The sequence below is a fragment of the Galendromus occidentalis genome, unplaced genomic scaffold (genome assembly GCF_000255335.2).
Source record: "Galendromus occidentalis unplaced genomic scaffold, Mocc_1.1 scf7180000076623, whole genome shotgun sequence".
NCBI classification, from domain to species: domain Eukaryota; kingdom Metazoa; phylum Arthropoda; class Arachnida; order Mesostigmata; family Phytoseiidae; genus Galendromus; species Galendromus occidentalis.
Genome location: NW_003804612.1, coordinates 9,495 through 37,148, shown reverse-complemented (window position 1 = coordinate 37,148; position 27,654 = coordinate 9,495). Strand labels below are relative to the sequence as shown.

At 51.8% G+C, this 27,654-nt stretch overlaps 3 protein-coding genes across 3 annotated transcripts; 2 read left to right on the top strand and 1 right to left on the bottom strand.

Annotated features, from left to right (window-relative positions):
- Positions 1-1,121: 1,121 nt before the first annotated feature.
- Positions 1,122-2,045, top strand: LOC100907069 (peritrophin-1). Its single transcript, XM_018638158.1, has 2 exons — positions 1,122-1,224; positions 1,351-2,045. Exons 1-2 carry the CDS (start codon positions 1,138-1,140, stop codon positions 1,597-1,599), a joined length of 336 nt encoding a protein of 111 aa, XP_018493674.1. The 5' UTR covers positions 1,122-1,137; the 3' UTR covers positions 1,600-2,045.
- Positions 2,046-4,350: 2,305 nt separating this feature from the next.
- LOC100907357 (kinesin-like protein KIF19) lies at positions 4,351-19,704 on the top strand. Its single transcript, XM_029110517.1, has 14 exons — positions 4,351-4,419; positions 6,860-6,940; positions 7,096-7,233; positions 8,215-8,421; positions 8,509-8,634; positions 8,741-8,926; positions 14,009-14,269; positions 14,606-14,762; positions 15,771-15,995; positions 16,087-16,289; positions 17,284-17,476; positions 18,967-19,180; positions 19,292-19,587; positions 19,679-19,704. The coding sequence occupies exons 1-14, from the start codon at positions 4,351-4,353 to the stop codon at positions 19,702-19,704; spliced, it is 2,382 nt and encodes a 793-aa protein (XP_028966350.1).
- Positions 19,705-20,654: 950 nt separating this feature from the next.
- LOC100907212 (luc7-like protein 3) lies at positions 20,655-21,982 on the bottom strand. The gene is made up of 3 exons (XM_029110516.1): positions 21,276-21,982; positions 20,943-21,203; positions 20,655-20,689 (listed from the first exon to the last, which is right to left on the bottom strand). Exons 1-3 carry the CDS (start codon positions 21,757-21,759, stop codon positions 20,655-20,657), a joined length of 780 nt encoding a protein of 259 aa, XP_028966349.1. The 5' UTR covers positions 21,760-21,982.
- Between the last annotated feature and the right edge of the window lie 5,672 nt (positions 21,983-27,654).

Below are 27,654 nucleotides of genomic sequence, written 5' to 3'. Positions count from 1 at the left end.
GTGGGGTTCCTTATACGGGAAGCTCTCTATGCGAAACGTTCCTTATGGTCGGGATTTTTGAGTGATTCCGATTTCCACGTCTCTCCTCGCCATCAGGCGGCGAACTCCAGGCTCCGTCGACTCCCTAATTCGGAAGACACCACAGTTCAATCGAAGGAGTCGTTTGGAAAGCTCGACCCGTAAACCTCGACAGGCCTCTGCACATGGTGGATGATTTCCGCGACATCAAGACGGCGATGCATGCGGCGTTCGAGCTCGAACAACGGCTCCAAGTGGTATCGCAGAGGGAGAGCAGCCTCTCAAAGAGATATCCTGTACTCAGCTTGTCCTGAGTTTTTGAGCTGGCTCGATCGACCAACCGATCGTCGATCACATTCAAGAGACTCACGATCGATGGGAGGCGCTTGGAGCGACAAGCAGGGAGCGATGATCGAGCTGCCGAGTTCCGCGGTGCGTAGACCCGAACAGTCACGGCAAAAGAAGCGATTTGTCGAACGCGGCGGCGATGGATGAGCTCACCTTGGATACCGAGCCGTGCGTCGATCCCATGGGATCCCTATGAACCCTCAGGGCAGTCCCTCCGAAACGATTTCCCGATGTCGGGGTATTCCGCCGCGACCTCCTTAGCTCGGGGAGGAATCTCGGATCATCAGTGAGCGCGTTTACCTCTCCTTGGTACTGAAGAGATGACCGTGAAATCTTCTCGACCTTTGGACATGAGGTTGTCTAGCTCCTCGAGCTCCGTCATAGGTCAAATCACGCCAGCCCCGTATTTCTCGAAAACATCCTCATTACGATAGATAGAATCGTCGTTTTGCTCCCGTTACAGTATTTTTCTTGCTCTATATGCGGAGACAGTTTCGGCGGGATGACGCCCGTGAGCTTCTAGGAGTAACGCAACGGTAATCTCAGATGACGCAACGCCGAGCATTTTCACCGCCGTAAAATTCTATTGATGCTGACTCGATGCCGTAAAAGCGTCGACGCAACGAACGCATAGGACCTCTGGACGGATGTGTGTATAATTGAAGGAGATGTGTCGCTCTTTGGACTACCGCTATCTGTGGGGAGAGGCCAGTATCCTGCAATTCATCACTCCTTAAGACACAAACACTCGCAATCGATTCCGCCATAATCATGTTTGCCGTGTTCGTGCTTAGTTGTTGTGTCCTGGCTCACGCCAACGGCGCGCCCGCCTTCGCGGGGGGCCTGTCGATGCCGGTCGTGAGTTCATTTCATTATCTTAGAATTGCACGCCGACCTCGATGAAATCCCCAAACTCTAATTCGAGTCACTAAAGGAGTCTATCGCAAGCTCATCGTGATCCATTTTGGGCTGATGCTCCCTCAGGTACCTCCTATGTTCAGCGGATTCAACCCGCCGGCGCCCTCAGATCATTCGTCCGACACTCCGTCCGATCCGGATTGCCCACCTACCGACGGCACTATTCCTCTCTACATCCCCGATCCCGAGAGTTGCTCGAAGTATACTGTGTGCTCGGGAGGCTTCGGACTGAAGCTGGAATGTGCGCCAGGGATGCATTTCAACGTTGCGACGTCTTCGTGCACCTTCCCCGCGCTCGCCAAGTGCTCCCTCTAAAAAGTACGTACTCGGAGATATCTGAGTTTTTTGTTCAGTGCTTTCTGGCGTTTCGCGACCTCTCACGGGACCAAAGATGCGGGGAAGGGATTCCTGGAGCGTAATCGACCCCCTTTCTCTGCAAATACTACACAGTCCGTTCTGAAGACAGATCTCAAGAAGAGCGCGCCCGGAGTCGATTCCCTCGCGATTCCCAGGGAATGAATGAAACCGTACTACAGACTGATCAACGAACGACGCGCTACATATCCACTGAGCAAACTCAAGAAGGAGGCCTGTTGGTCGAACGGCCTGTAAACGGGCTCGTGAGCGAGCGTCGGGTCGATATCGCCGCATTCGGCAAACCGGAAACTCGAATATTCCGCTTCGATTTTGTTCGCCTCGTGACGGGCGCCTCTCAAGGTCGGATCCACAAAACACAATAAACGATGCTGCGTATTCATGGATGCTGAATGTGTTGTTGTTCCCTATTCTCCTAGACCAGCCGTGCGGGCGCTTCGCGCCCTTACGGCTGCTCACGCCCGGGTGCCGGCCGCAATGCCTCCTATCGCATGACTCCCGAATAATGAGGCGTCGAGACCGCGTGTCAATCAAAGAATCGAGGAATGCAAAAGCAGAGACGCAAAGCCGAAGATAGTCGAGCCCTCCGATGAGAGAATACGCGAGTAAGATACTGATTCCCATCGCAGCCCCCCGGGTCCGCACGCACTCCTGAGTCATTAGAGACTCCATATGTGAGATGTCGGCGTATAAGAGACTCATCGCGGATCCCGTCTCCATGAGATCCCGTGTCGAAGGTCTCGCTTCCACGAAACTGAATGCAGCTTTCTCATTTCGGAACGATGTTCCGTGATTTGGCCTCTACGGGGCGTCTCAGGAGAACCGTTCGATGTGTGGGCGAAACTAAGAATGTCGGCATTTCATACAATTTTGAAAATTCAAATTGCGTCTGACCGCGTGTGACAACAACAGAAAGTCGGCTATAAGCTTTGAGGAAGTCTTCGAGTTCTCTGCTCCTCTCCGATTATGTAGAGATCTAACTGCGGAATATTGAGAATGAAGAACAGAAGAATAATGAAACACACTCCACCTGCGCGATGAAGAACTTCGTTGCAGCCCTATGAGTGGAAGTGGGATTGAATTTAGGTTTCAAGCTGAAAGCCGTTGCAGGCTCATGAGTGAAACTGTCGCTATAAAGCCTGAGAAGAGAGAGGCTGGTCCCTAAGCCCGGGAAGGTCCGAGAGAATTGATAGTAGGAATCAAGATTCATTGATTGATGTCTCATAAGCGCTCAGATCTGATGCTTGATTTTATTGATTGCTCAATGATTAATGAATTGATTGATTTCTTGAGCAAAACTCGAAACAGAGCGCCTCGCACGTGACAGTCAAGGCAGTGAGAATGAGAATCGATTGATTGACGGGAGGCAGTCAATGAGCCAATGCGCAATCGACGCTCTCTAGCGGGACGGACGCTTCACAGCTTGAGTCGAGGCCAAGTAGAGCATGATCGGAAAGCTTTTATCGTCCTTTTTCGAGTGAAACCGTGAAAGACGACGGCCTTTCACGAGTGAGGGCAGGGTAAATATCCAGTTGGGAAGTTATGTCCGGTATCGGGAAACATTTTTGTCCCCCCATGTCGCGCTTTATAATAGGAATGATGATATGGGTTTCACGGGTCTTCCGGAATCCGGTAATCCTGCCGACGGCGTCGGACAAGTGCGCAAGTCAGGTGCCGTCAAATCGCGGAGGTTTCGGGAAGACGTGTTCCGGAAGATCCACAGTGAATGAAACGTGGAGATATCTCGTGTGATTGCGTAGTCATGGGAGTCAGTCGTCGGGACCCCTTTGCGCTTTTTTGCAGCTGAACTTCCCGCAGTCTCGATATGGACGACTCTTCGGCCGTCGTCGGGAACGCCGCTGGGACCACTGCGGTACAACGGCTGCTCTCGAAGTTGCGACAGAATATATCCTCGGAAATGATCATCTGAGAACGGGAATAGAGGAGCGGAATTTGAAAATATATCTCCCGCTGGAGAAAACTCACCTTTGTCAGAGGAAGGAATAAATTATTTTTTGCGTCGACCTGCTCCATGTCCGATTTGCACTCATGGAATCAGTCGAGTCGAAGGCCCCAGCTACGCTCGCTCGACGGAAAATCTTCGTATGTATCGGATTTTATATAGCGGAAATCAAATCCGCTCTCTCCCGGTCAAGACCGCCGCCTTTCCAGGGCCTCAATCCCTTCAATTCCCTCCGGTATTGGACAAGATCCAGGGCGACCCAATGATCTTGCGGAACTAGAGAGCTTCGTCAATCTTGATGATTCCTGGATGCCGTTCTAATACATATATGTGTTTTCGATACTTCAGCCGACGAGCCTGGGGCCTTTGTATCCAGCTTAACCAACAAGTGTTTGCCTCTGCGTTCCTCTCACCCTCGACAGCGGAATTGAGGTTGAGGTTGGTTGAGGCGGTGGAAGGTCTCTCTCTCATACGGACTCGGACTGGCATGCTTGTCAGACGTGGTCTCTCACTCCGGTCACGCTCTGCGCCGTGCCAGGCCGGGGTTTAGTTCCGGGTTTGGAGACGCAGCGGTCGTTCATTGCTGCCGTGGGTGAACAGTCGTAGAGTTCGACGAGATCAGTCGCATTTTGAGCACGAGCCCAAATGCACGAATCCAAAGTTCTCGCCTAAAAGCTCTGTGGAAGTTCAGAATCGCTCGGATCACCGAAACTTGAGTGACGGTCGCGATGAAGATGAATGGCTCGAAAAAGGCGTCGGGCGAAAAAGAAGACACCGGCAAACCGACCCGTCTAATGGTGAGTTTCACGTTCAGTGGGTGTTGAGGGTCGATAGCTCTTTGTCACTCACGACAACACGCGGTTGAGGTCCGAGGCGGATCTACGCTGTTGCCTCCGACGGAGACACGGTCTCGGCGGCTCGTTTGGCTAGCAGCTAGCACGGGTCCTTTCCGAGAAGGCTCCCGCCGACGTCGTCAGCGCAGGGCCGGACTCCTCGTGAGCAGTCGGTTCTCGTTGATTCATTTCCTCCTTTTATACGTATCAACGGAAGCACGGGTTCTGAATAAACAGTTTGTGTGCCGACGGAATCGAACTCACTTTGGAGATTAAACGTGCGCATCGCCATTATGTCGAAGGCAGAGGCCAATACACGAGTCCACGCAAACTTGACAACAACCGACTACCAACGCTGGGCAACTCCGGCGAAAGGCTCATCGCAGGAGTCGAGACCGTCTGAACTTGAACCTTCCGAAACTCAGTGACTAAGCGGAATTCGGTGCGAGTGAAGTTTCCCGCAAAAGCGGGACGCTGTTGTTCTTGGGGTGACTCGAGCCCTGTCTGGATTCATCGGCCCTGGAATGGAATTCCCAGGATGTTCGTGTCCACGATGAAGAAATCGAACAAACGAGAGACGTTAGATTCACTTGTGGGGAATCCCAGGAACAGGAAGGTCGACGATGACGAGAAGCTCATCGAACGCATTGAGCGAGCAATGCTGGAGAAAGCAGTTCCATTTGGCGAAAAGGCTATCGGAAAGTCGGTGCGCACGAACAGCCGTTCAGTGGCAGCCAGAACCCCTCTCAAGGATTCTTCAAAAGTGTTGGAAGGATATCCGGAGGAATCGTGCCTCCCGTCACTCAACACGGAGTCTCAACAACAAGCGCTCGATGAGGTCCGTCGAAGGAGGCGCAGCTATGAGCTTGCTTCGAATGTGCGTTTGTCGTCAGGGAGCAGGAAACTGCAAAAAACTCCAGCGACTGAGGACGACTTCTTATTTCCGAATGAAGACTCTGGGGGGCCAGGATACCTCTCTGGTCGTGGTATGACCCCGCACCCCGACTCGATGCCGGATGCAGTTGCTGCGGACGGAAAATCGGAAATCCCTGGCGGGCAAACGAGCGGAGGATTGGTTTATATCCGAATGAAGGTATGCTCATTCGAACGGGAATCTTGCACTGCGACCTCGGTGGATGGACCCTTCGAACTGACCCTCCTCTTGGGAGACGCACCTAATCGGGGAATAGAGGGTAGGGATTCTGAATCATGGAGTTCCGCCTCGGGTCTGAGCCCTGCAAGGGAGGAGATCAGAGAAGAAGGAATTCATCCCTATCCATGTTATTCCCAAGCGCGAGTGAGAAAGATACACCCAGGAAACAAATCGAGGATTCAAAAGCGCATGAAATAAGTAGTTCAGGATCTTTCTGCGGAGTTCTGGACTAGCTCAGGATTCGAACCGGCGGAACCTCCCAGTTGGAAACGAGGTGGAGTGACGATCGCGAACTACGAATCGCGGTAATGGAATGACGACAGCGATCTCTAACGATGTTGTTGCTGTGTTCGATTTTGATCCGAGCTCTCGGCGTCTTCGTTCGAGTCCTGGCGACGGGCACTGAGGAAGAGCACACTATGGGCACCGCAGAGCTCGCAGGAGATACATTCGACAACAAATCGAAGTGATCTCGTGATATTCGCATGATTGCACCTTGTCTTGTCTGTTCCTCAAGGATGAATTCTTCGGAATCGTCCGCACGCCATTCGACTATCAATTTGTAGTGGGATGGGATTGCAATTCCGCGGAGCTCGCCATTTCTCCAGGGGTCGCGGAATGCTCGGGTGATTCCTTATTCTACGAACACAATCGAGCACAGACCCTCGGTGACACGAGCCGTGTCTTGGCTCAAGGCTCCCTCAGAAAAGTCCACTCTGAGCGACCTGATGGAGCTCCTGCGTCAGGGTCTAGCAAGCCCATTAGGTTTCGACCGAGTTTCTGTGAAAAGTTTTTGAACGGTGCGTGAGTTGCATCGCCGATGAATGACAACTGCCGTGTCGTTACCCGGGACAGGATATTCAGTGTATGCTAATCGAAGACCGTGGGTTTTTGGAATGCGGTGTGCGTCTCCCTCGTCTCCCTATCCCTCAATTCCGTGAAGAACCCATTGTTCTCTTTGGCACCGCGAGCTTCAAATATGGAAAACAATGCCTGAGCGCCGAGCGAATGCCAAACGCGCTCGCGAGCGAATCGCAGTTTCTTTGGATGACGATGCTCCCACGATGAGACTCAACGTATGTTAGCCATTATGCACGCGTTGACCGCTTCAACGACTTCGTCAGAGTCACCCATTTGCTCGAGACTTCGGTCGAGCGATTGATTGCTAATGCATCGATCGCTAATATCGGAAGCTCATGAATAGCATCTCCGTATTAAATTTCTCCGACATCTCTTTTATCGGTGTTCCAGGTTGCATTGCGGATACGACCCATACTCAACGAGGAAATCGCGAAAGGGGCCACAGTGATTGCGAATAAAACAGATGATCGCGTAAGTTGAAGGAGGAACATACTTAGTCCACAGCTTCAGCACTAGGGTTCGATACAGGGTCCGGGTCCCGAGAGGGCCCCCGAGTCGCTGAGCGTTTTCTGGATCGGCATTGAGATGAATCTTCACGGCCCGGACCTTCTTTTGTCTTTTGCCAGGCGGTTCTCCTAGTGGATCCCACCAATCGAGATGGCGCCGTATCAGTAGCTTCCAAGAAGGCAAGCCACAAACAGAGGGTTCAAACCCACAAGTACACATTCGATTGGGCTTTCGATGAGCGGAGTTCCCAGGATGAGGTGAGTAAATGAGCTAACTGGAAGAGAGAATCTCTTACGAAAAATAGATACTCCCTCTTGTTTATGGGTGCGATGAATTTCCAATAAGAGAGGAGAATGAAATGAATCACCGTCGTGTCCGGTCTGGAGTCGCTTGACGAACTCGGAAGACTCGATTCATCGCTGGGATTATTCCGTGACTCCCCCATGCAAGAGAGACCTGTCTGGGAGCGAGAATGCGTGAGAACTAGAAACAGTTTGACATACGGAGGGTCAAGCGGTGGTTTTTTTGCGTGAGTTTCGGAAGCGCTGAGTGATCGACAGAGGCCGCCCAACAAGCCCAACGTTCAAGGCAGGGTCGGCCTCATTGAGCTTGAATTCATCAGACTCCGGTGTGAAATTCGGTCGTTTGACGCTTGACAGCTCAAGTTTGAAACTCTCCACTGCTTTCGCTACGGAGACCGATCTCGCCCATCAGAATGATGGCGCTCCGCCTGCCGATAGGCTGATCTTGCTAATAAGTTTCGAGGTTTCCGGCATGAGGCTGATCCTACTACCAGCGTCTAATTGAATCGTCCACCAAGTGCCCGGCAGCTGATTGCGTCGCGTTCCGGCAGGCACGTTCATTCAAGCCGAAACGAGCTCTGAATTCTCGACAGCATTGTCATCCGGGACTGCCTGTGACGTTTCTGACGCGTAAAAACCGAATCCTATGCAATAGCTCGAACATCGGCAGAAGATTCGTAGTGACAATCCTTAGTGAAGGTAGTGAATTATTTCTGCAATATAGTAGGCCCTGATGATCATTGGAGCAGACTGATTCGTTCGAGTAGAATGCATTCAGTGGGGCATTCAAATAAATGGCTAGTCATTGCGGCTTTCGCCTCTAATTTCGTGGTGTCGATCACTAGATTTTCAGGCTAGGGGGCTATGCTCGAAATCCTTCAGGCGATAATCCGATACGCTGAATATTCATTTTCCTCCCCCCATCTTGCTCCCTAGGTCTACTCCAAAGCCGTACAACCCCTGGTCCAGAACGTGCTCGAGGGATACAATAGCTGTGTGTTCGCTTACGGAGCCACGGGAACCGGGAAGACCTACACCATGGTTGGGAACGACGGAAACCCCGGCATAATGGTGCGGTCGTTCGACGACCTGTTCGGCAACCAGGAACGCCAAGACACTTGCATCTACCTCTCGTATCTAGAGGTATGTCGACTCGGAGGAGAATCTACGGAGATCGGTGCCGATGAGATTGAAGCGTAAAGTAATCATGTGATCCCTGTCATCTTTCAGATATACAACGAGAATATTCGAGACCTCCTGAGCAACTCGAACGATAGTTTGGAGTTGCGAGAAGACCCGAACGATGGCTACTACGCCGTAGGTCTCACAGAAGTCCAATGCATGAGTTCCAAAGAGGTAGGCTCTGATTCCATCGAGCGGTCAGCGACCTTGAGTGGAGCAGGGGGCGGCGTAATTGACGCCTCTGGGGAATCGACCCACTCAGGACTCCTGGCGATTGCAGGTGTTGAGACTCCTCCAACGCGGCAACAAGCGCCGAACTGTGGAAGCCACGGCGGCGAACGAGACCAGCAGTCGGTCCCACGCTCTCCTGAAGGTCGCTCTCAAGCAAACGAACGGCAATACGAATAAATTCGGGAAAATGTTCATGGTCGATCTGGCGGGAACAGAAAGGACGTCAAACACAAAAGTAAGTTACGTCAGACGGAATTCTCCAGTCTAGTCGCGATCTGAGCCGCGGGGGGCTAATTTATTCACCCGAACCGACGTCATTGAAGTGGATCAGATACGTCAAATCAGGCGCGAAATCGATGTGAGACTACGGGCTTGTCCTTGGAAGTATATCAAGGTCGTCCTCAAGTCAGGAGCGTTATGTGAAGTTGTCGATTCGACGGCACGATTCCTGATCAGGCGGTGCAGCAATGCGTCTCAATCTGGTCGAAGTCACTCGGCGTTTCGGGAAATATCTCGTCCCATACACGGCTTTCAATGAGCACGGACGGACGCCCTGCTCAAGCCGATCCGTTGACCCCGGACTAGAGCCGCAGCCGCCGCGGCAGAAATTTCCGGCCCGTCCTTCGAAGACGCAAATCCAGTCGGTCTCGGAATCGCTTCCTGGTCTGTTTTCGTAATTTTCAAGAGATACCTCAGACGCCACAAGGGTAGCAGCTTCCGGTCGGAGAATCGAGATTACGAAATCTGATGCTCTCCGGGACGGGGCTCAATTTAGAACTATATGTCGTAATGGAAGGCTGGTCGTCGGAATACGCGACCATCCGATCCAAATTATTGGACAACGAACTTTGAGACGGAAGCGATCGATTTCAGGACGAACACTTGTTGACTTTCTCCGTCGCATTCCGGAATACTTATCATTATCATGATAACGAATTCTAGTTGCGACTGGTATACGCGAGAACTCGTGACGGTCACATACTAAATTCACCTGTCGTTAGATTCTGAAAAATGGACAGTCGGTCGTCGATCGGATGCGTTCAAATACTTCGGGGACCTCTTATCAAGTCCCTGGTGGAATCAGACAGGTGCGGCGCCATTTAATGACTCATCTCGAGAGCCTCCGCGCGTGCTCGCAGGTTGATGACGGTTAACCGATGGGAAGTTTTCGAGATTTCCCCGAATGGTCTTCGTGCGGACCATGAAGCGATTCTAGACTCGCTTACGACGAATACTCCCTCATATCATGCTCTTGGTACTGAGACGAGGGGTTTGCCTCATCGAACTCATTCAGCATTCGATGGATTGAGCTCGTAATGAATGCTTCGATATTCACCGTGAAGGCTTCCTCGATCGATAGCGCTGGAGCGACCGAGCTCCAGGAGGGTGTTGAACGTTCGAGATACTTTGCGTCGCGTACGGTGAAGGCCATTGCGTTCGGTCGCGTGTGGATCACTGTTCTGAGTGAGTCAGCCACGACCGCTTCGTAATTTCACACTGTTGTGAGTCGAAGCGAAGAATGCTCTGAAAGTTCTAATTCTCTGGCCAGAATCACGCCCCTCCTCTGTCCGGCGGGGATCTCCGACAGCAATAAAAAAGGACCTAATGGAAGTCTCTGCTCCATCTCTCCCCCTGCGATTCTCCCAAAGAGTATCGAACGAAGGACTCATTGCGTTGTCGGTCGGGGGTACGACCTTCCTGTCGATCGGCGGTTTGATCGAAATTTGACCGGAAGTAGCCGCATTCGGCCGCCGGCGTCATTAGAGCGACATTTCTCCGAATACAGAATCTGCGACCCGTTCGCCGCTCGGAGAGCTCCGGGCAGGACCTACGGAGTGCTTCGAGGTATTCGCATCACTCATAACCAGTCTTTGAATCGAGTCTCGCTAGACTGCTCCGAATCAGCTAGAATGTGAATGTTGTGCGAAGATGGGAAAAGAGTGGCCGAAACTCTGGATTTCCCGAAGTTTCACATCCCTCCGCAGTCCTCGGGCACTGTGGGTCCAAAGCGATTTATTTGCCGTAGACGACGGCTTATTAGAGCCGATCGAAGTGCTTTCGAATGTCGCGTGCTTGCCGTAGTGGATGGCCTACCGTCCACTTTCACAGCAGTCCACTAAACCGAACGTTCCCGCAATATTCCTAGTCGGCGGTGTCGTCGTTGAAGGACTCCAAAGCTGCCATGAGAGCGAACACGCACATATCATCAGCGTATAACAATTCACAAAACGATCCATTTGACGGCTTGTTCTTGACATCGGAGCCGTTTCCCATGACACCGGAGACCTGGACAGACGCGGATCCGGTGCGATGCAGCATGGAAACCTGTCAATCCACCGTTTATGATAGGTGGGAAGTGTCGTATTTCCTACAGGAAAGCCGTAGAGCGCTCAATCGGTAGTTGAGTGGACAGAAACTGCACTATTGAAACAATCACATTCAGGGCGGCTCTTGGCTGTGTGCGTCGGAATTTCATCCAATACGAATGGGCAGCGCATGTGCTCGAATCGTCACCGATATCGAGTTGATATCGGTGAGCTGCGGTCGGTCGTTCGAACATACTTGGACGCCACTCTCATCGAGTTTCTCGATGCCGCGAGTTCGATCGATTCAATTCCAGAGCGCTTCATTAGCCCTCCGAATGCACGTGCCTGGACACTCCCAAGGCGTCGAGCGCGATATCACCGGACAATTTTGTATCCTTCTGTGGAGCGAATTATTTTCAATCCTTGCTCGTTTCACGGGGGAATCCGCCGTCATGGGGGTACTTGCTGGGGTACCCTCATCTGACCAGGAGTCGGTTCTACCGGATTCTATGGATTCGGCGGTGAAATGAACTCCGGGTATGCTCATCGACATGAGACTCGTTTATGGTAATCCGGAACTCGACCGATTCCAAGAGCGTTTAGCGACAATTCTTTTCACGCGACGGAGTCGTAAAATATGGGATCAGTATGATGAGCGACGACACGTATGCGCGGGAGAGGTCACTCGTTGGTGATTTCTATTAAACCTTCAGTCGGGGCGGTTCGCGAAGCAATCTCGTATGTGTCGGAGCTGCGCTACTCACAGCCAGTCATCCAGTCGGGCGGGCTCGTACATAGCTCCCCTCGGGCGGTCATAGAGTCCCTCGAGACCGCGCGGACCACGTGAGGGCAGTGTTGCACTCCGAGTCCGGCAACGGAGGGTAGTTAGAACATTCCCAAAAGCTTTGAGCACTTATTCAGGAAGGTGCAGTCTTCCGGCTCTGGACGTATTTTGGTATTAGAATTCACGCACGTCGGCACTGCTGCCGCTCGTTCCCGTCCTACTCCGTGTCTGCGAAACCGTGGGTGGATACGACAACTCCGCATAGATGATGATGATGATCGAAGAGGCTCATCCGGAGATCCGCGATCGGGTCCGGATGGACCATAGGGTTCACGGGCAAAGACCTTGTTCCGGGGCAACCGATGCACATCCGAGCGCTTCTCCGAGACTCAGCGGTGTCCCGCTCTATTATTCACAAGGATTGAAGCCGTTTTCCGCGGGCCGTCGGCTTGAATTTAAATTATTCTTGGCTCGTCGAACGTTGAAGTTGATCGAAAATCGACGGGTCTGGACCCGATGAGGAGCATACGTATCGAACTATAGGCCATCTCTGGATACCCAAACGGCACGGAGATCAGCTTCATTCCTCAAATGGTTCCCTGCCGAGAGAGGTGACAGGATTATATCATGAAGGGAGAATATTCTTCCGTAAATACCTGGGATACTGATCAAAACTTGTTCATATTTTGCCATATACGTGCATCGATCTGAGCTGAGAGAATGTTGAGGAATATTCTCAATACCCTCCGGCGCACGAGCCGACGAACACAGAGTTTGTCGCGGCCTCGAGTGAACCATGTGTTCATGTGTGTACTCATACAAGTCTGATAAGAGTTACTGTCCGTATTAATTGAACTAATTTGTATTATGAGCCCTACCCTTGCCGATGCGGCAGCATTTCGGGCCCGACAGCGTCGACCCGTGATAAAGCTCCATTGTTGGTCTCGATGAGCTTGAGCGAAACTCCGAGCCCATAATTTCAACTTAGCCCGCCCAATAAGCGCAGTAAGTCGAGGTCAACCTGTTGACCTCTTTCTGTCAATCCCTAAATATATCGGACGGTACTGATGACGAGCTCCTACCAACGCCCGGTAGAGCGCATCGGTGTGAATGACATTTCGTAAGACTGGGGCTTTCGCGTCTCTTGGGGTCGAAACCTCCGATTAAGGGAGACCTGACCCTAACAGAGAGGTGATTCGTTCGTATTCTCGAGCCTAGACGTCCCGGAGAACCGAGAACGCACGCGCGAAACCACCGCGAAAACCCCGCGATCCCTAAGTGCTCGCAACCGGTCTCCGAGCTTCTGTGAGAGCGGACATAGCACGGAACTCGGATTCAATCGACTCCGGACGCAGTGCAAATGCGAGACGTGCAGGCAGGCTTCGCTCAATCATATCCCCGATATCATTAGCTGTGAGAGCTGCGCGCATCGCTGGTTAGATGACGGTAGCGTTCTGATACACAGATTTTCGAGCCGTCAACCTAGTGTGTGTCCCCAATTCAAAATCCCCAATCACACACTTTGTGTGGAACACTTCAACGTTCCACGTAAGGAAAGACGAGGTTCGCAGCCGAATTCAAATTAAAATACCGCCGCAAAACAGAATTATCCATACGTATGTACATGCTCCTGGGGAGCCTTTGCAGCATAGAGTGCAACAGAAGGCTCGCGATTCTGTCGTCGTCTTTCTGCTTTTCATTCGCGCAAACGTTCCTTCCTCCAGAGAACGTGCGGCTTCAACTCCTTTTCTGCGCACATCCCCCGCGATTAGGTATTCATGTCCTAAGTACGACTTTCGCTCGATGGAAGGATTCTATACATTGATTATTGGCGACTCCCACTTTCCTTCGGCTCTCATCCTCAAACTCCGTGCAATCATATTTTGACTTCTTCCCATCAAGCTCTTTCAGTTCCACACTCCGATTCGAGATCCAGAGCATTCAAGTGTAGTAGCTACCTAATTATCCAAGGTATCTGCATGCTCGAGTAAAGAGGTTGCTCTTTTTCCGTCTTCAATGGAGGTCGTGATTGAGCGAGGAGCAGCGGGAGAAGTCGCATAGCCCGTTCTGAAACTGATGATGATCCTTACTTTGGCAGATCAGAGAAAATTCATCATCTGTTCTTGAAATTCTACCGATCCTATCCTGTCGATGATCAGCATAAGGATGGCCCCGGAGCTTCGATATATACTTTCGTATCTCATCCGTTTCTCCCGTATCTTCACAGGCCACCGGGAAACGCCTCAAAGAGGGTGCCCATATAAACAAGTCGCTACTAGCCCTAGGGAACGTCATCAACGCATTGGCCATGAAGTCCGCGAAACATGTCAACTTCCGGGATTCTAAGTTGACTCGGCTCCTCAAAGAAGCTCTGGGCGGAAACTGCCGAACCCTGATGGTTGCCCACATCAGCCCAATATCTTCGGCCTATGAGGAATCACGCAACACTTTGATTTACGCCGATAGAGCCAAAAATATCACCATGAAAGTGAGTAGGAATTCCGTCGTGCATTTTTTCGCCCCGATCGTTGTGAGTGGAATTCTCATCAATCCTGAATGAGCAAATGTTAGACTCCTTATGGCACCTCTGGTTAATGAATTGGAGCGGAGCCGAATCGAGATCGAGCTTCTTCCGTCGCTGTACGTAGGGCAAGTCTTGCGGTGAGCAGACTCCCGTTCCGGGGGACGCCCACGAATGTTGCCTTGAAACACCTAACGGAGACTAGCGCCTTTCGAAGCCCTCAATTCACCGGGCAGCGAAATTCCGACCCGCAAGGGTCCCGGCGTGACGGAGGGAGACTCATCTAGGCGATTCTGTTTCCAGATACGCTCAAACCTTGTCGACGTGAACACTCACGTCGGTCAGTACCAGGGAATTATCACCGAACTTCGTGCGGAAATTCAAAAACTACAAGATAAAATCGACCAAAACGAAACGAACAACGTCAAGATACTTCCGGCTCCAGTATCGAATGGTCACGGTGAGTGAATGGACTGGGCTATAACAAGCCTTCAGATTGGATCTATTAATCTCGACGTGTTAATGCACTCGTGGGAGACCAGCGGGGCGTCATAACTCATGCATGGGGCGAATACTGCGTGGAACAGGGCTGTGACTCTCTGTCAGCAAGCTCAAACAAGTAATTCATCATCGATTCATATCTGTGAAAGAGAAGACTGCCACGACGTTTCAGAGCTCAGGCAGACGAGAGCACCCGCTGAGGTAAATCTTCCCGGCGGGTATTACACATTCATAAACCGATTCATGACAGAATTCGGTTGAGTCCGGATGCGGCAGCGGAGGCAGTGCATCGTCAGAGTTTTCGACTGTTGAGCTTAATCGACGACATCCAGGGGAGTTTCCATTCCATGACTCTTATTCTCACGAACACGGTCTGAATTTTGATGTTTCGGAGTTGATCGTCAATAACCCACCTGCCGGAATCCGACCTCGATTCATGTCGTTCATAAACGCAAGAGCCCATCGAAAAACATGAGTTGCGTGAGCCTGCCGTCATTCGTGTCTTTGTCGCTTCTAATTCTTCAACGGGGCCAAAATCTAAAACGCAGAATTGCCTGATGGATTGGATCCGAGTTGAATTTCGATCACTCGGAAACTCCACCTAGGCAGCAGTACGTTGAATGCTGAGCTCGCCCCAGATTTTCGAACAAAAAAAGATGGCTTGCCCATCGGCGAGTCGTCGCTACGACATTGTTCGTCCTGGAGGCGGATCCTCCATATGAAAGACAAACTCGGACACCGCGGAGTTGCCCGACGGAGTCACTGAAATCAAATCTAACAACAATCTGAGTACAACAGCAATATGCCCCTGACGAAGGGCGATCGGAGCATCATCCTCGTGGAGAAATCGAACTCCTCGTGACTGGCGGGAGATCACTCACTCATTGAGACTGTGCTCGTAACTATACTAATGAGCATGGCATTGGCATAGTGGTGATTAGGGCTGAAAGTGCTCCTCGATTTACAGCTTCAAACAAAAGGATAGAGGAAGAGAATCACAAGAACACGCAGGAAATGAATAAACTACGCAAGCAACTCGTCGATTCGTTCAACAAGCAGATGATGGTGCGATCGAAGATGATGGAAGTTGACAACTGTCTCCTTGCGCTGAGCACCGACTTGGAGAAGCTAAGCATTGTCATAAATCAATGGGAGACAGAGAAGTTGAAAACAGAGGAAGGAGGCGAGCCTGGTGGGTAACTTTCGTATCGGAGCTCCGGGAATATCGAACTTCCCTCGAAGGGTTCCGAAAGGAAAGAGAGAAATATTTTCAATTCCTTCAGTCGAGGACGAGCCCGATTACGTCAAGCAGGCTTGGGAGGATGTCGAATTTATCCAGGGAGAGCAACAGAGATTCCTGCAGCTCCGAGAGGATATCGAGAAAGAATTCGAGGAGGCTAGAGACAGAACTTATGAACTCACTGAAAAACTTCCGCACGTTGTTACGACAGAAGATCAGAGGGAGCTTCTCCGCCTCCTGACCCAAGTGAGTACAATTTAAGAGTTTCGGAGACAGCCATGTGAAATAAAACCCCTTGTAAGGCCCGCAAAACATTTGGAACAGCAGCTACGTGATTGCGCCCCTCATGATTAACCAAGCATACAATTTTGAGACTTGCCATGGATGCCGCGCTCTGACCACAAACAGCAACTCAGCAGCAGACATGCATGAACACAGCACCCCATAAGTTGTTTTCTGTGTCAGTTTATCAGAAGCTCCGATGAATTTCCCCATCACCCCAACGAGTGGACTCTATCAGGAAGGATTTGTGGGCGAATCTCGATCAGATGCGGAACGAGCATGATTGGAACTCGTTTATACGGGAAATAGATTCCCGGCTGGGTTTTTGAAAAGCTCGATCGTTTCACGTATCGTCATATGAGGGTAGAGCACAACTTTGCGAAATCCTCGCGAAACGAGAAGTCTTGTGACGCATGCCGGTGACTATTGGGAACGTTGTAACAATTCCGTGCTCGCGCGACCTCGGCGACAAAAAATTGCGCGGATCTATCTCCACGGCCCTGTGAGGCCGGCCCTACTATGAGAAATCATCCAGCTCAGGCGCCCGATTCCCGTCGGTCGCGGAGCGGATGCCAATGCCGTTCTCATTGGCCTGATAGCCGGAGATAAATTTGGTGGAACTTTCGAATTTCACGAAGTTTTTTCAATAATCTCTCCGTCGAGTTCCTTCTCATAGCTCGCGCCGCTCCTATGGCTAATACCGGATCGGAGCGCCTGGAGCACATCACGACGGGGAAATCAAATACCCAATAACCTAGTTTATTGACTTGGTCCACCGAGGCAACCATGGATGCTTGTTGAGATCACAGCTCGTCGTGCGCGCCTAACCAATCTGGACTATCCCCGGAGAAGGGAGGCGGGACCTCTCTCCGTTCCGGCATCGATCATCCGCATCAGAATTTCCGCGAGACAGCGATCAGTGTTACTCAATTCGAAACGAGACTGTTTTCCTTTCCAGTGTCATAAACTAGAAGTTGAGAAAATAGAAATGCAAACAGATCAGTTGATCCGGGAGCATGAGCTCCGACAAAGAGACTTGATGATTGTTCGATATGACCGTCAACGGCTTCTCTCGGACGAAATAATCATCAAGCAGAAGCAGCTTATCGAAGATCTCTCACAAGGAAACAGAAGACGTCGAGCCAAAACCGGTGAGTGTCCCCGACATACACCCGAAGGGTCCCGCTCATCCTCGAATGAGACCCTGCACGCGAGCACCTGACGGACCCCTCGAAAAACATTCGTCCATCAACTACCTTTAGTTGAACTGAACATGTATATGAATGTTTATTTTTTGTATATACCGTGAATATTCTAACAGAAGGGCAGTCTCTGATATACTGGCAGTCTCCAATGAAAGGGCAGGTTCTTGGAGCATTGATAAAATAGACGGGCAGTCCCCAACAAACGGGCTCTCTGAGGGAGGGAACTGCGGTACCCGAGTCGCGAAGATCGCAAGACTCCTCTCGCGGGGGCTTTGTGTGAGTTTTTGGTATGCTCGCGGTTCATCGATCCACTATAGTCTACCAATGTGAGTGAACGGCCTCGATTCACTCGTTCGAGGACGGAAGATATAAACGGGCAGTCTCCAATAGACGGGCAATCTCTCATGAACGGGCAGGTCTTTGATGGCCGGAAAATAGACGAGCCTACCCTCCGATTAGAATATTCACAGTATGTATATTCGGGTGGAGTCTGCGGAGTATAACAGTAGGACCCCGATCCCTCTCGGCTGGAATCATGTCTTGATTCGCGGGTCATCAGGAGAATGGGATTCTGTCACTCTTTCCCTTGTCCTATTCCAAAAGGAGGCCCCATCCTCGAGAGGGGTCCGATAACCCGCTCACGAGAAACGAAATGCTTGGGTTCCGAATTTCGATATGTTTGTGCTTCCGGATGAGTCTGCTCAATGAGTCCCGATTCGCGACGATCCGGAAGTGTTTTGTTTTTTGCCGAAGCGCCAGCCAACGGGTCTCTGCAGCAGCATGGAACCGCAATGCAACGGGAAATGAATATCGACCCAAACAGCACGAGCGGGCTTGAGCCCAGGCAACGACGATCCCGGGAGGGGGACAATTTCAAATGAGGGTTCTTTATCGACTCTGGAAGAACTCTCGTCTCTTTATCGCCTCGCATTCAGAGGCTTCCCGTAGCCTGGAGGTTATGTCGAGAGACAGGTGAGCGATGATGATCGCGGTCGGCTGGACCGAGGCAGGCGGGCAGGCCAACGGAATTTGTCGACACGAGGTGGGCGGACGACTGCGGTCTCTGCCTGCCCTGTAGAAAGCCGCTCCCAGGAGCTGTCTTGCCGAAACCTCTCGGATGAAGCCATCTGCCCTTGGCTCGAATCAGCTCGATCTCCCCGAATTGGGCGAAATTACCGATTCACGTATTGGATTTTTCTACTCGATCTCTTGGAGATATGACGTCGCATCGCCGCGACAGGCAGCACTCTGAGCGTTCCAATGAACGCCGAGACAAGCCTTCTTCGTGCATCTGCAGTCGCGGTTCAGAACCGCTGAGAACCCCGCCAAGACCGAGAGGTGATTCGGGGTAACGGTTGCTTAACACCCTTCGCTGTAACAAACTTGTTCTCAGCGAGATTGCTCCTCAGAACGATATCTTTCAATTTCCGGAACAGTTCAAGCCGTGAAAGAGCTGAACGATCTCTACCGAATCTACGAGCAAGAGATCCAGGACCTGTCGAATGGACGGGACACGGTCCTCAAGCACCTGAACACGAATCCCTACCGGCCTGAAAGCGTGTTAGGCTTGCGTCCTTTGGGATCCAGTGAGAGCATGTGGGAACTCAACCACATGGAACCGTTGAACGAAGAAGGAGACGACGGCCAACCGTAAGTGAAACAGTATTCCGACTCCCGACCCTATCAGCTCCTCATGCCGCCTCCCTCATACGTCGGACGAGCGTTTTCTGAGCCCACTGACCTTATTCCGAATGTTTCAAGGCGAAACGACACGGCTCCACCAGGCTTTCCCAGACGAACGCCATTGAGCACCGACTCGATGGGCAAGATAGCTCGACCTCAGCGAACGAGCTACTCTGAGCCTGTCTCCCCCGCAACGGTCAATTTCCCTCCCGTCGATCACAATAATTTCGTCGGCCGCAACGGCACTAACGGAGACGGCAACGACATCGAAAAAGGGACTCGGCGGATCAATTCTGTGGCTCAGGAACGAAGAAACAGGGTTTCGGCCACCAGTCGCATGTACAGCGGGGACCCCCGACCTGATAAACGAGGGGGTGAGAAATTTCAGGATGTCAGAACTATTCCGCTAGGGCTTTCTTGCCTCCGGTAAATTTTCCAACGTCTAACGCTCGACCGTCTTCACAGATCAAGACGGATGCCAGATCCAGTGAGCCAGGGAAACGGCAGCTTTTGTTAGTCACACAATGATCGATTCCTCGAGTCGTGTACATTTCTCGCGCAGCAGGCATTCCATGATCGGGAGTCGGTTTGGATTATACGATGAAGGAATAAAGTATGAAGTTCTTCGGTTCAATCGCGATGTCCATCACTGGCTCGGCTTTCAATTGGATCGGATCTCGGGGTGGCCTGAATTTCCAGTCTTCTGACTTCGATAAACTTCGGGAGCTCTCTCGCGGTGCTTGCGCTTTCAACCCGTTCCAAGGGAAACGAAACCGCCTCCCCCCTCTATCGTAGCCTCACCGAAATCTTCCCGTATCTCGAAGCTTTCAAGTTTTCCGCAGAAGGTAGTGTGAATCAAGATCGCTGATTTTCATTGTTAACTTCTCTCGGGGAACCTCCGGGTTTTTATTCGAAATCACTAATCTCTTATAAACTGTCATGACCGGAAGACTCGGACACCTACATCATGTCTCGAGCCGCTGACTCGTCTTGTTCGCGTTCTTGATCAAGCCCAACGGCAATCCACATTCTAAGAGCGCCCCGATGGGAATCCCACAAACCCATGACAGAAACGTTCCCATCCACATCATCCATGCCTTATACTTGTGAATAATCATCTTCCATGAACCTTTTGGCGTGAAGATGAGCTCTCATGAATTCTATCCGGCAGCATTCATTCATGCTCTCTCGCCGGCTCCAGTGAATTTACATCTTTGCTTCCGCTCGGGAGACATGGAGCCCCCGGGGTGACTGTCCCGAACAAAGAATTGTTTACGTTTGCGATTTAAGGTTTCACCGTATACCGGCGTACGGAGTTTTTCGCTCGTGTCTCTTTCCATCTGTGACTCATGGCGCGTGAAGCGCACTTTATATGTTTTAACTCGGGCGGTCGATGCGAAGCAGCTTCTGTAGCTTTTATTCGAAGGATAGATTCTGTGCCTTATGACGGACCTCGGAGAAGATCAGCTCCCGTATCTGAGGAGAGAATCGATAGATACAAGTTATAGTACATCAGGTCGTCATCAAACGGCAAACAAGAGGAAAAATGTAAGCGATCTCAATCAGCGCCTGTTATGTCTAGGAGGAGAGCGAGACCGTCTCCGCCGGTAGTCTCTGCGCTCACGACTTCGGTCCCCCCGGCCTCCGCCGCCGCCGCCGCCTCTTCTTCGGCGATCCTTGCTCCGGTCACGCTCGCGGCTCCGATCCCGTCGCGGTCTTTCCCGATCACGGGAACGGTCCCTTCTGTCGCGGTCTCTGGATCTGTCTCGTCGTTCCGGGGTCCTCCGTCGTTCTCGTTTCTTGCGATCGGTGTCCTTCTTCCGGTTTTCGTATTCCACGACGCTCTCCCTCAATTTTGAATATCCAACGTGTTGTTTACCGCTAAGGTGGTCGTCAACTCGGCACTGGGCGTCTCCGATAATCAGGAATGCCCCACAGACTTCACAAACTTCCATCGATTTGTCCTGATCAAGGTTCACTTTCATCCAATCGTTATTCGACCGGGTGGCTTGCTGTGATAGATGCTGCCGCTCCTGTTTCAACTCGTCGCAAAGCTTCATCAGACTTTGAGCTTCTTCGACTTCGCCCTGAGTGCCGAGCTCTTCGATTTTCTTGAGTAGTTCGTTGATTTTGTCGTTGAGAACTTGAATCCGTTCGCCGTCCGGGGACTTGACTTCTTTTTTGGCCTCCTGCTCGCGGAGCTCCGCCGTCATTTCGAGCCGGTGGCGCGCTCTCTGAATTTTCCTATCAACGTCTTTGAGCAAGTCGCGACACATATCTATGAAAGCATGCTCGTACCGCTCTTTGTATTCCTCCGGAGCCTCCTCTTTGAATTGGAGTCGAAGCCGGTCATCGTGGATTTTCGAGCACGTACCGAGGTCGGCTTTCGTGTTTGTGAACAGCTCGTGGGGACAGAACTGGACCAGGAAATGCCTGCAGACGTCTTTCTCCGCCCACTCCATGGTGTTGAGTGTATCGTTTGGGTCGGCATTTCGGTGACGGCCCATGAGTTCGTCCAGCAGCTTCTGTGCTTCCGACAGTGCCATTTTGTCCGCTCCGGCTGGAACCTTTTCTTTGCGGGCTCAATCACTAGATCCGATCGGCTTCATCGACGTCTGCAATGATCCGGTGCGCTGCGAGACGGACGCCCAGTGGCTTTCCGTAGATTTTGAAGCCGTTATCGAGGACCACTAAGTGAACAAGGTCTGACAAGGACCCGATTGAAGAAGAATCCCTAATGCCGACTCGAAGAGGAACTCCAGCCGCAGTAGCAATGCAACGAGAACAACAAAGAATTCCAAAACACAACAAACAGAAAGCACAACACTCCGTATAGCCCGCGCGCGCGTCCCCTATATACCGACCGGCTTGAGACGCCGCAAGCCGCAAGCAGTCTCTCTCACATTTCTCTGCCGCCTCATTGACGAGATTTTCAAGTCCATCGGGAACGTTCTCGCCCTCGTTGACTTTCGCGACTGAAATCATCATTCTTTGGTGCTGTAACTCCAGTTCCGGAACCCGGCCGCTCGGAGTCCGAGAGAGAGAGAGGAGGGCTGGATGTGGGCGCGCCAAGCCTGAATACTGGATACAGCTGAAACACTCTTGTTTCTTCAATCCAATTCGGGATCGCGAATTTCGACCATCGAAGCCGGGAGATCGAACATGAAGCTAGATAAGACCTATGGTCCGTCCTGAGGTTCTTGTTTTCGTCCTTCTCCTAACCAAGATGCCGGGCCTGCGTGAACCGCGCAGCTCTCAGCCCGCTAGTGTGCCGTCTGGTCGGAGAGCGCCGGTGGGTTGCCATCTACCGGCCCGTGCAGAGAAACCTGATTACGAATTACGAAATTGTGGGGAGCGGAGTTGTCTACCCGCCACTTTTGAATCTTCGGGAGTTCTCGAGATGAATATCTGTTGAAATAGGGATCTGTTGCCGGAGTTTCGGCATCGCAGGCGATCACGAATTGCAAACCAACTCCCGCTCTCGAACGGTGAAGCCGCGGAATCTTCCATAGATAAGAACATTTCCCCGCGATAAAAACCGAAGCTCGAACCTCCTCTGTTCAGATGAGATACCACTCAATGGGGGAGGGAATCCCTTGGAGCTTCCTTGTCAATATTGAATGAAAAAGTCGTTTTACGGCAATCGGTCGCTTCATGTTTACAGATCGGGAGAGGACGCTGAGCTTATCAGGGAGACATCTTCTATCGTCACGAGGGATCGATCATGGGTCCAGCATCGCGGGTCGGAACTTGGCGCGTGGATATCATGCTTCTCTAGATCGCTCTGACTATGACCGCCCCGCTTCCTCGCATCTTATGGCCGGAAACATGTATTGGGCGTACGGAATTCGTTTGCGGGTTATCATGAATCATGAGCACCCGCGCCGGAGCTGCCGAAGTCACTCGCATTCCATCGACCTCGTTGATTTCGGAGCTTCAATCAGAGGGATCGACACCGGACACTGCGTCGGAATTCCGATACGACCGGCTTCTCTTTATTGTGAGCGTCTGTTTCTCATTCCGGTCTGTGGGCGAATTCCGAGCAATCATCGCTGAACGATAGTCGAATTCTCATGTCAGAATACTCGACCATTTTTGCGACATTATCGGCGCCCGTCTACTAGCTCTACGCTCAGGCCTCTCCACAGGCATCCCGCCCGCGTAGGGGCCTAGGGCTCCCCCGGAGAGTAGTTTTCACAGCTAGCGAGATTCCGGCCCTGCCGCCAGGGAAAAAATATTGAAGTTTGTCCCTCCGAGAGAGCACAGAAAGGAGAGCTGGAGTATAAAGCCCGGGAATCGGGAATCTCCGATCCTCATTAATGTTGCAGGCTGGTCGGCAATTGTTGGGAACGAGCTTCGGAGTGAAGTGGAAGTCGTGTTGCTCCATGACTCACCCTATCGGCCACATAAGTCGACTTCGCGAGACGAGAATCGGGCGGTATAAGAACAGGATCCGGAGGGCGGTCCGCGACGGCAGCGGCGGCTTCAGAGCGAGCTGCGATTGAATGGCCAAGATTCAATACGTCTCGGGTGACCGAGCTATTTCCGGATTTCTAGGCGCAATCGCCTGGAAGAAGCTACGCAGCACTCTTTTTCTCACCCAACGAAGTATAGTCCGACCTCGCCTGGAAGCCAATCGTGTACATGTGACAGGAAATCGCTCTCTCTTTCCATATCCGGGTCCCATCAAAAGAAAAGCGCTCCTTGAGCAAACCGCACACGGGGGGCAGTTCGCCAGCCCCGAGAGCTCTCTTATCGGAGGCGGATCCATTGTCTTTGTAGGGGCCAACCGCCGCTGATGCTGGGCCTCAACATGGAGCCCCAAAGTCCGGAAAAAGATCTTGGCTCCGCTTTCTTCTTTCGAAATTCAATCTGAGGTTTTATTTTGGTTGATCGTTGAGCTTACTCTCCAAGGCAATCATATGTAGATCAAAGAGGGGGATTCGTTTCAGATCAACTGCGTTTATTCGGCGAATAATTATTATATTGAGCTCTCATCGGCTGACACCTCGGGGATAAGACTTCTCAAGTGCCTCACTAGAACGGAGTCTTAATTAGCCATTCCTCGTCTTTTCTTGTACTCCTCGAGACTGAGGAAACTCCTGGGGGATGGTCTGTGGTCCTTTGCCTCTTTTCTTGCAGCCTCCCTTCCCTTCGAGGAGGCGACTTTGTTTTGGGTTCCGGCCGAGGGATGTCCGGTGCTTCCCGATCGCTGGGAGTCCTCGAGTTTCCGTGCGATGAGAGTTCCGGACGACGGAATAGTCGCGATTGACGTCGCCACGAATTCCTCAATCTCGCTCTGAGCGAAGCTTTGGTTGGAGACGTGCTCCATCCGGAAGACTCGGTGCTCACTCCCGAGCCTGACCTTCAGCCCCTTTCGGGTTTGCGTCGTGCCCAATGCGTACGAATACGGCAATTCAACCACATCGATCACCTCTGCGATCTTGTACTTCCCGGCCATTCCGATCCTGACGAGACGTCCGACAACGGCCTTCTGGAACATCGGTGATCGCACTTCTTTTTCGAGGCACGATCTGGTCAAACGAACCCGCGCCAGGTCTCCCACCGAGTTTACCTTGCTTTTCTTCTGAGCACAGTCCAGTCGTGTTCGTTTGGGTTCGACTTCGCATGGGGATGCTCCGACGACCGACGTCGACTTACGTTTGAGCGACATGACTCGAAGATTTTCGGTAGAGCGGGACTTCTGTGTCTGAGATGCTTCACTTGCAAGCGGGCACAGCGAGTGATACTTCTCGAGTGAGTCAGACAGGTCTTTGGACCCCCGTTATAAGCAGGTACAGAGCTGATCGCCAAGGCCCTCTCCCAGTGCTTGGGGTGCGAATCTAATTGCTCGCCTCCTCGCATTCCGAAATCTTTGTGTGAGATTTTCCGGAAACCCACGAATGCCACCCACCTCAGATACTCTAGAATCCATTAACACTCAAAGATCAATCCCAGGAGAGGTTCGGATTGGTGCTGCAGTGCATACCAAGTGAATGGGCGCTTTCTTCGTTGCCGCCCCCCCTCGTCGCTGAGTCGCTAAGATTTCTAATGAGCTCGAGGCTTCGCGTGACTTTCCGCACAGTCCATCCGGAGCATCCAGTTGAACTTCCATCGACCTCCGCATCGCATTCCATGAACGAGAAGAAGTAGGTACAGTCGATCCTCGTTTTGACGACCCGGGATCAAGGAACTTTCTGTTACTCGGGACCGATTGCTCGGTCACGGACAAATCTGTGGGTTCTTCAAAGTCCAGTGACTCGGCTAGAGCGGACCCGTCGACAGACTTCCGGATATGATAGACTTTTCTCCAGGCCCCGCCCCTAGCTCCTCCATGCTTTTCGAATCGGTGATCACGGACCTACATACTCTTGCGAGAAGGAAGATACAGCGACGATAGCCTACTAGTCGATTTGGAAGGTTTCTCGGCCTCATTTGCGACAGGAGAAAGGCTGCAGCGGTCTTCCCGAAGATTCCCCTAATTCACCCCAGCTCAGAACCTATCTTCGTTTCGGGAGGAGCCCGTACATTACGTTTCTGCCGGTCCCTTCGACTTCGTGGTGACGAGGTTCTACCTGATCTTAACGGTTGAAAGAGCCGTCCCCGAGCTCTGCTGAGCCGGATCAATTCCTTGAGATGTTCAACGATGGAGACTTTTCGAAAACCGTAGCGCGCTGTCTGATGAGACATATGTCAGGGGGAGGTCGAAGCAGAAGAAGAATGGGATCAATACTCGGGAATCGAGCTTTCTCCGCTGAATAGGAAGCTTTCGAATGATTTTAGCTGACTGGATCGTCGTTAGATCGGCCCAGCAAACACCTCCGAACGGAAATCGGAGCTTGTCGGGAGTTGAGGCCGGCTCTAGCCATCGCCGTTCACTCCGTTCACAACTTCATGATAAGCGCTGTTTCGCGCAATATGACGGAACCAGCGATCTCCTGCAGCGGCAATTCAAGCAAAGATGAAAGATGGAGCGAAGATGATTCATTTCGAACCCGACAGTTTTTCTGGGCATACTCCGATCTTTGCGGCAGGAGAGTAGAGCACGCGACTTCGTGTCCCGCGAGTCCTCCTTGGGGATGACTTCGGCCATGCTCAGAGCAAGCTATTGCTGTGTCGTAAGCAGGTATGGAAGGGAAGGCGTATGTTTCCGCCGAAAGCGCACCGAGGATTCTTGAGAACACTCACCGGCTGCCTTGGAAATCTGCAAACGCTTCATAGAGATCAAGGACACCCGATGTCTTTGAGCCGCGAAAGAGAGTGTTCCGTGCTTTAATCAAATCTGATTTGTCATTCGACCGTGAGGAGTCATTATTCGGTCTTGGTTCGAAACTCCGTATATACGGAGCGCTCAGTCAGTTTTGACAATGCTAATAATCCTATCCAGACAGAAGAAGCCCGCCAGCATCGACAGCGTTGAACATTTGAACTCACAGTGAAGCCGCATTCAATCGATACAGAGGCTGGGGATGCTTCACAGATTCTGTCAGACAGAATGCTCTCGGAAATCTTCATTTGTCAAGTTCGCAAGAAGCTCTGGAGGAGACAACTTCTCCGGGTCGTCGCTGAAGAGCATCTCCGTACATTGGTCAGGGAATTACAGTCTCAATTAATTAGAGTTTTGCTTGACTGTGGATGCTTACAAGCCCTCCGAAAGATTCCGAGCAGTCCTGTTTCAGAGGGTAGGGAATGCAGGGTCATCAGGGCGTCGCCTCTCCGGGCCTCTGCACGGGCTCGGCGACGGAAGTGTCTTCCGTTCATTGAGCTTATCCACCCAAGGACTGTGGGCAATCCCCGATGTTCTCCGAGAACCAAAGAGCGCCTCTGGTCCGAATGTGAGTCGTCTCGATTGCGAATGGCTCGACAATAAACGCTTCCGAGAGCGGCGGATGATGATGGAGGAGCTTGTTTTCTCACCTCCAACAGCAGGAACGCCAACAGCGTTCCCGAAGCCCGAATGAGTCGAAGCGTCCGTATGTATGCTCGAACCAGTAGATCCCACCTCAGTCCCTTGCCGCGTTTCCAAGGAGTCGGCATCCTCCCATCCGGGCGCCTTCCTCCGAAAGCGCTGAGATGACGGGGCTCCAAGCGAGCCGGGTTTCCGATCTGCTCCACGACATGTTTCCGGGCCATTCTGTACGAGGATATCGAAAAACAACTTAGAAGGCTATGAAGGTAGCCTAGGGGCCTAGGGTCGGCAGTGACCCCGCACCCATGGTCGCGGTCGAATACATGATACGAACGAGCATTGGGCTGTCCGAGTCATGGTTCATGGTTTTATTGATCCATATGTTCCTGCGATACTATATCACAGGATCATATCCCTTTTATCTCAGGGGCGATTTCTCAGCAGTCGCCCGATCCGAATAATGTCCTACAGGGAATTTCCACCGGGCTCGTGCCCGAAGTTTCCTTCGCAGCGCATCAGATCCATTCACCAG

What these genes read in the sequence shown, in the direction of transcription:
- LOC100907069 (XM_018638158.1), top strand. Translation starts at nt 1,138, where the DNA reads ATGTTTGCCGTGTTCGTGCTTAGTTGTTGTGTCCTGGCTCACGCCAAC. An exon ending in GGGGCCTGTCGATGCCGGTC is followed by an intron (nt 1,225 to 1,350) that starts GTGAGTTCATTT and finishes ATGCTCCCTCAG; the next exon opens with GTACCTCCTATGTTCAGCGG.
- LOC100907212 (XM_029110516.1), bottom strand. Translation starts at nt 21,759, where the DNA reads ATGGCACTGTCGGAAGCACAGAAGCTGCTGGACGAACTCATGGGCCGT. An exon ending in AGTCGAAGAAGCTCAAAGTC is followed by an intron (nt 21,204 to 21,275) that starts TGATGAAGCTTT and finishes GGTCGAATAACG; the next exon opens with ATTGGATGAAAGTGAACCTT. An exon ending in CGACAGAAGGGACCGTTCCC is followed by an intron (nt 20,690 to 20,942) that starts GTGATCGGGAAA and finishes TTCTCTCCTCAG; the next exon opens with ATACGGGAGCTGATCTTCTC.
- LOC100907357 (XM_029110517.1), top strand. Translation starts at nt 4,351, where the DNA reads ATGAAGATGAATGGCTCGAAAAAGGCGTCGGGCGAAAAAGAAGACACC. An exon ending in TCTACCTCTCGTATCTAGAG is followed by an intron (nt 8,422 to 8,508) that starts GTATGTCGACTC and finishes GTCATCTTTCAG; the next exon opens with ATATACAACGAGAATATTCG. An exon ending in AAGACGTCGAGCCAAAACCG is followed by an intron (nt 17,477 to 18,966) that starts GTGAGTGTCCCC and finishes TTTCCGGAACAG; the next exon opens with TTCAAGCCGTGAAAGAGCTG.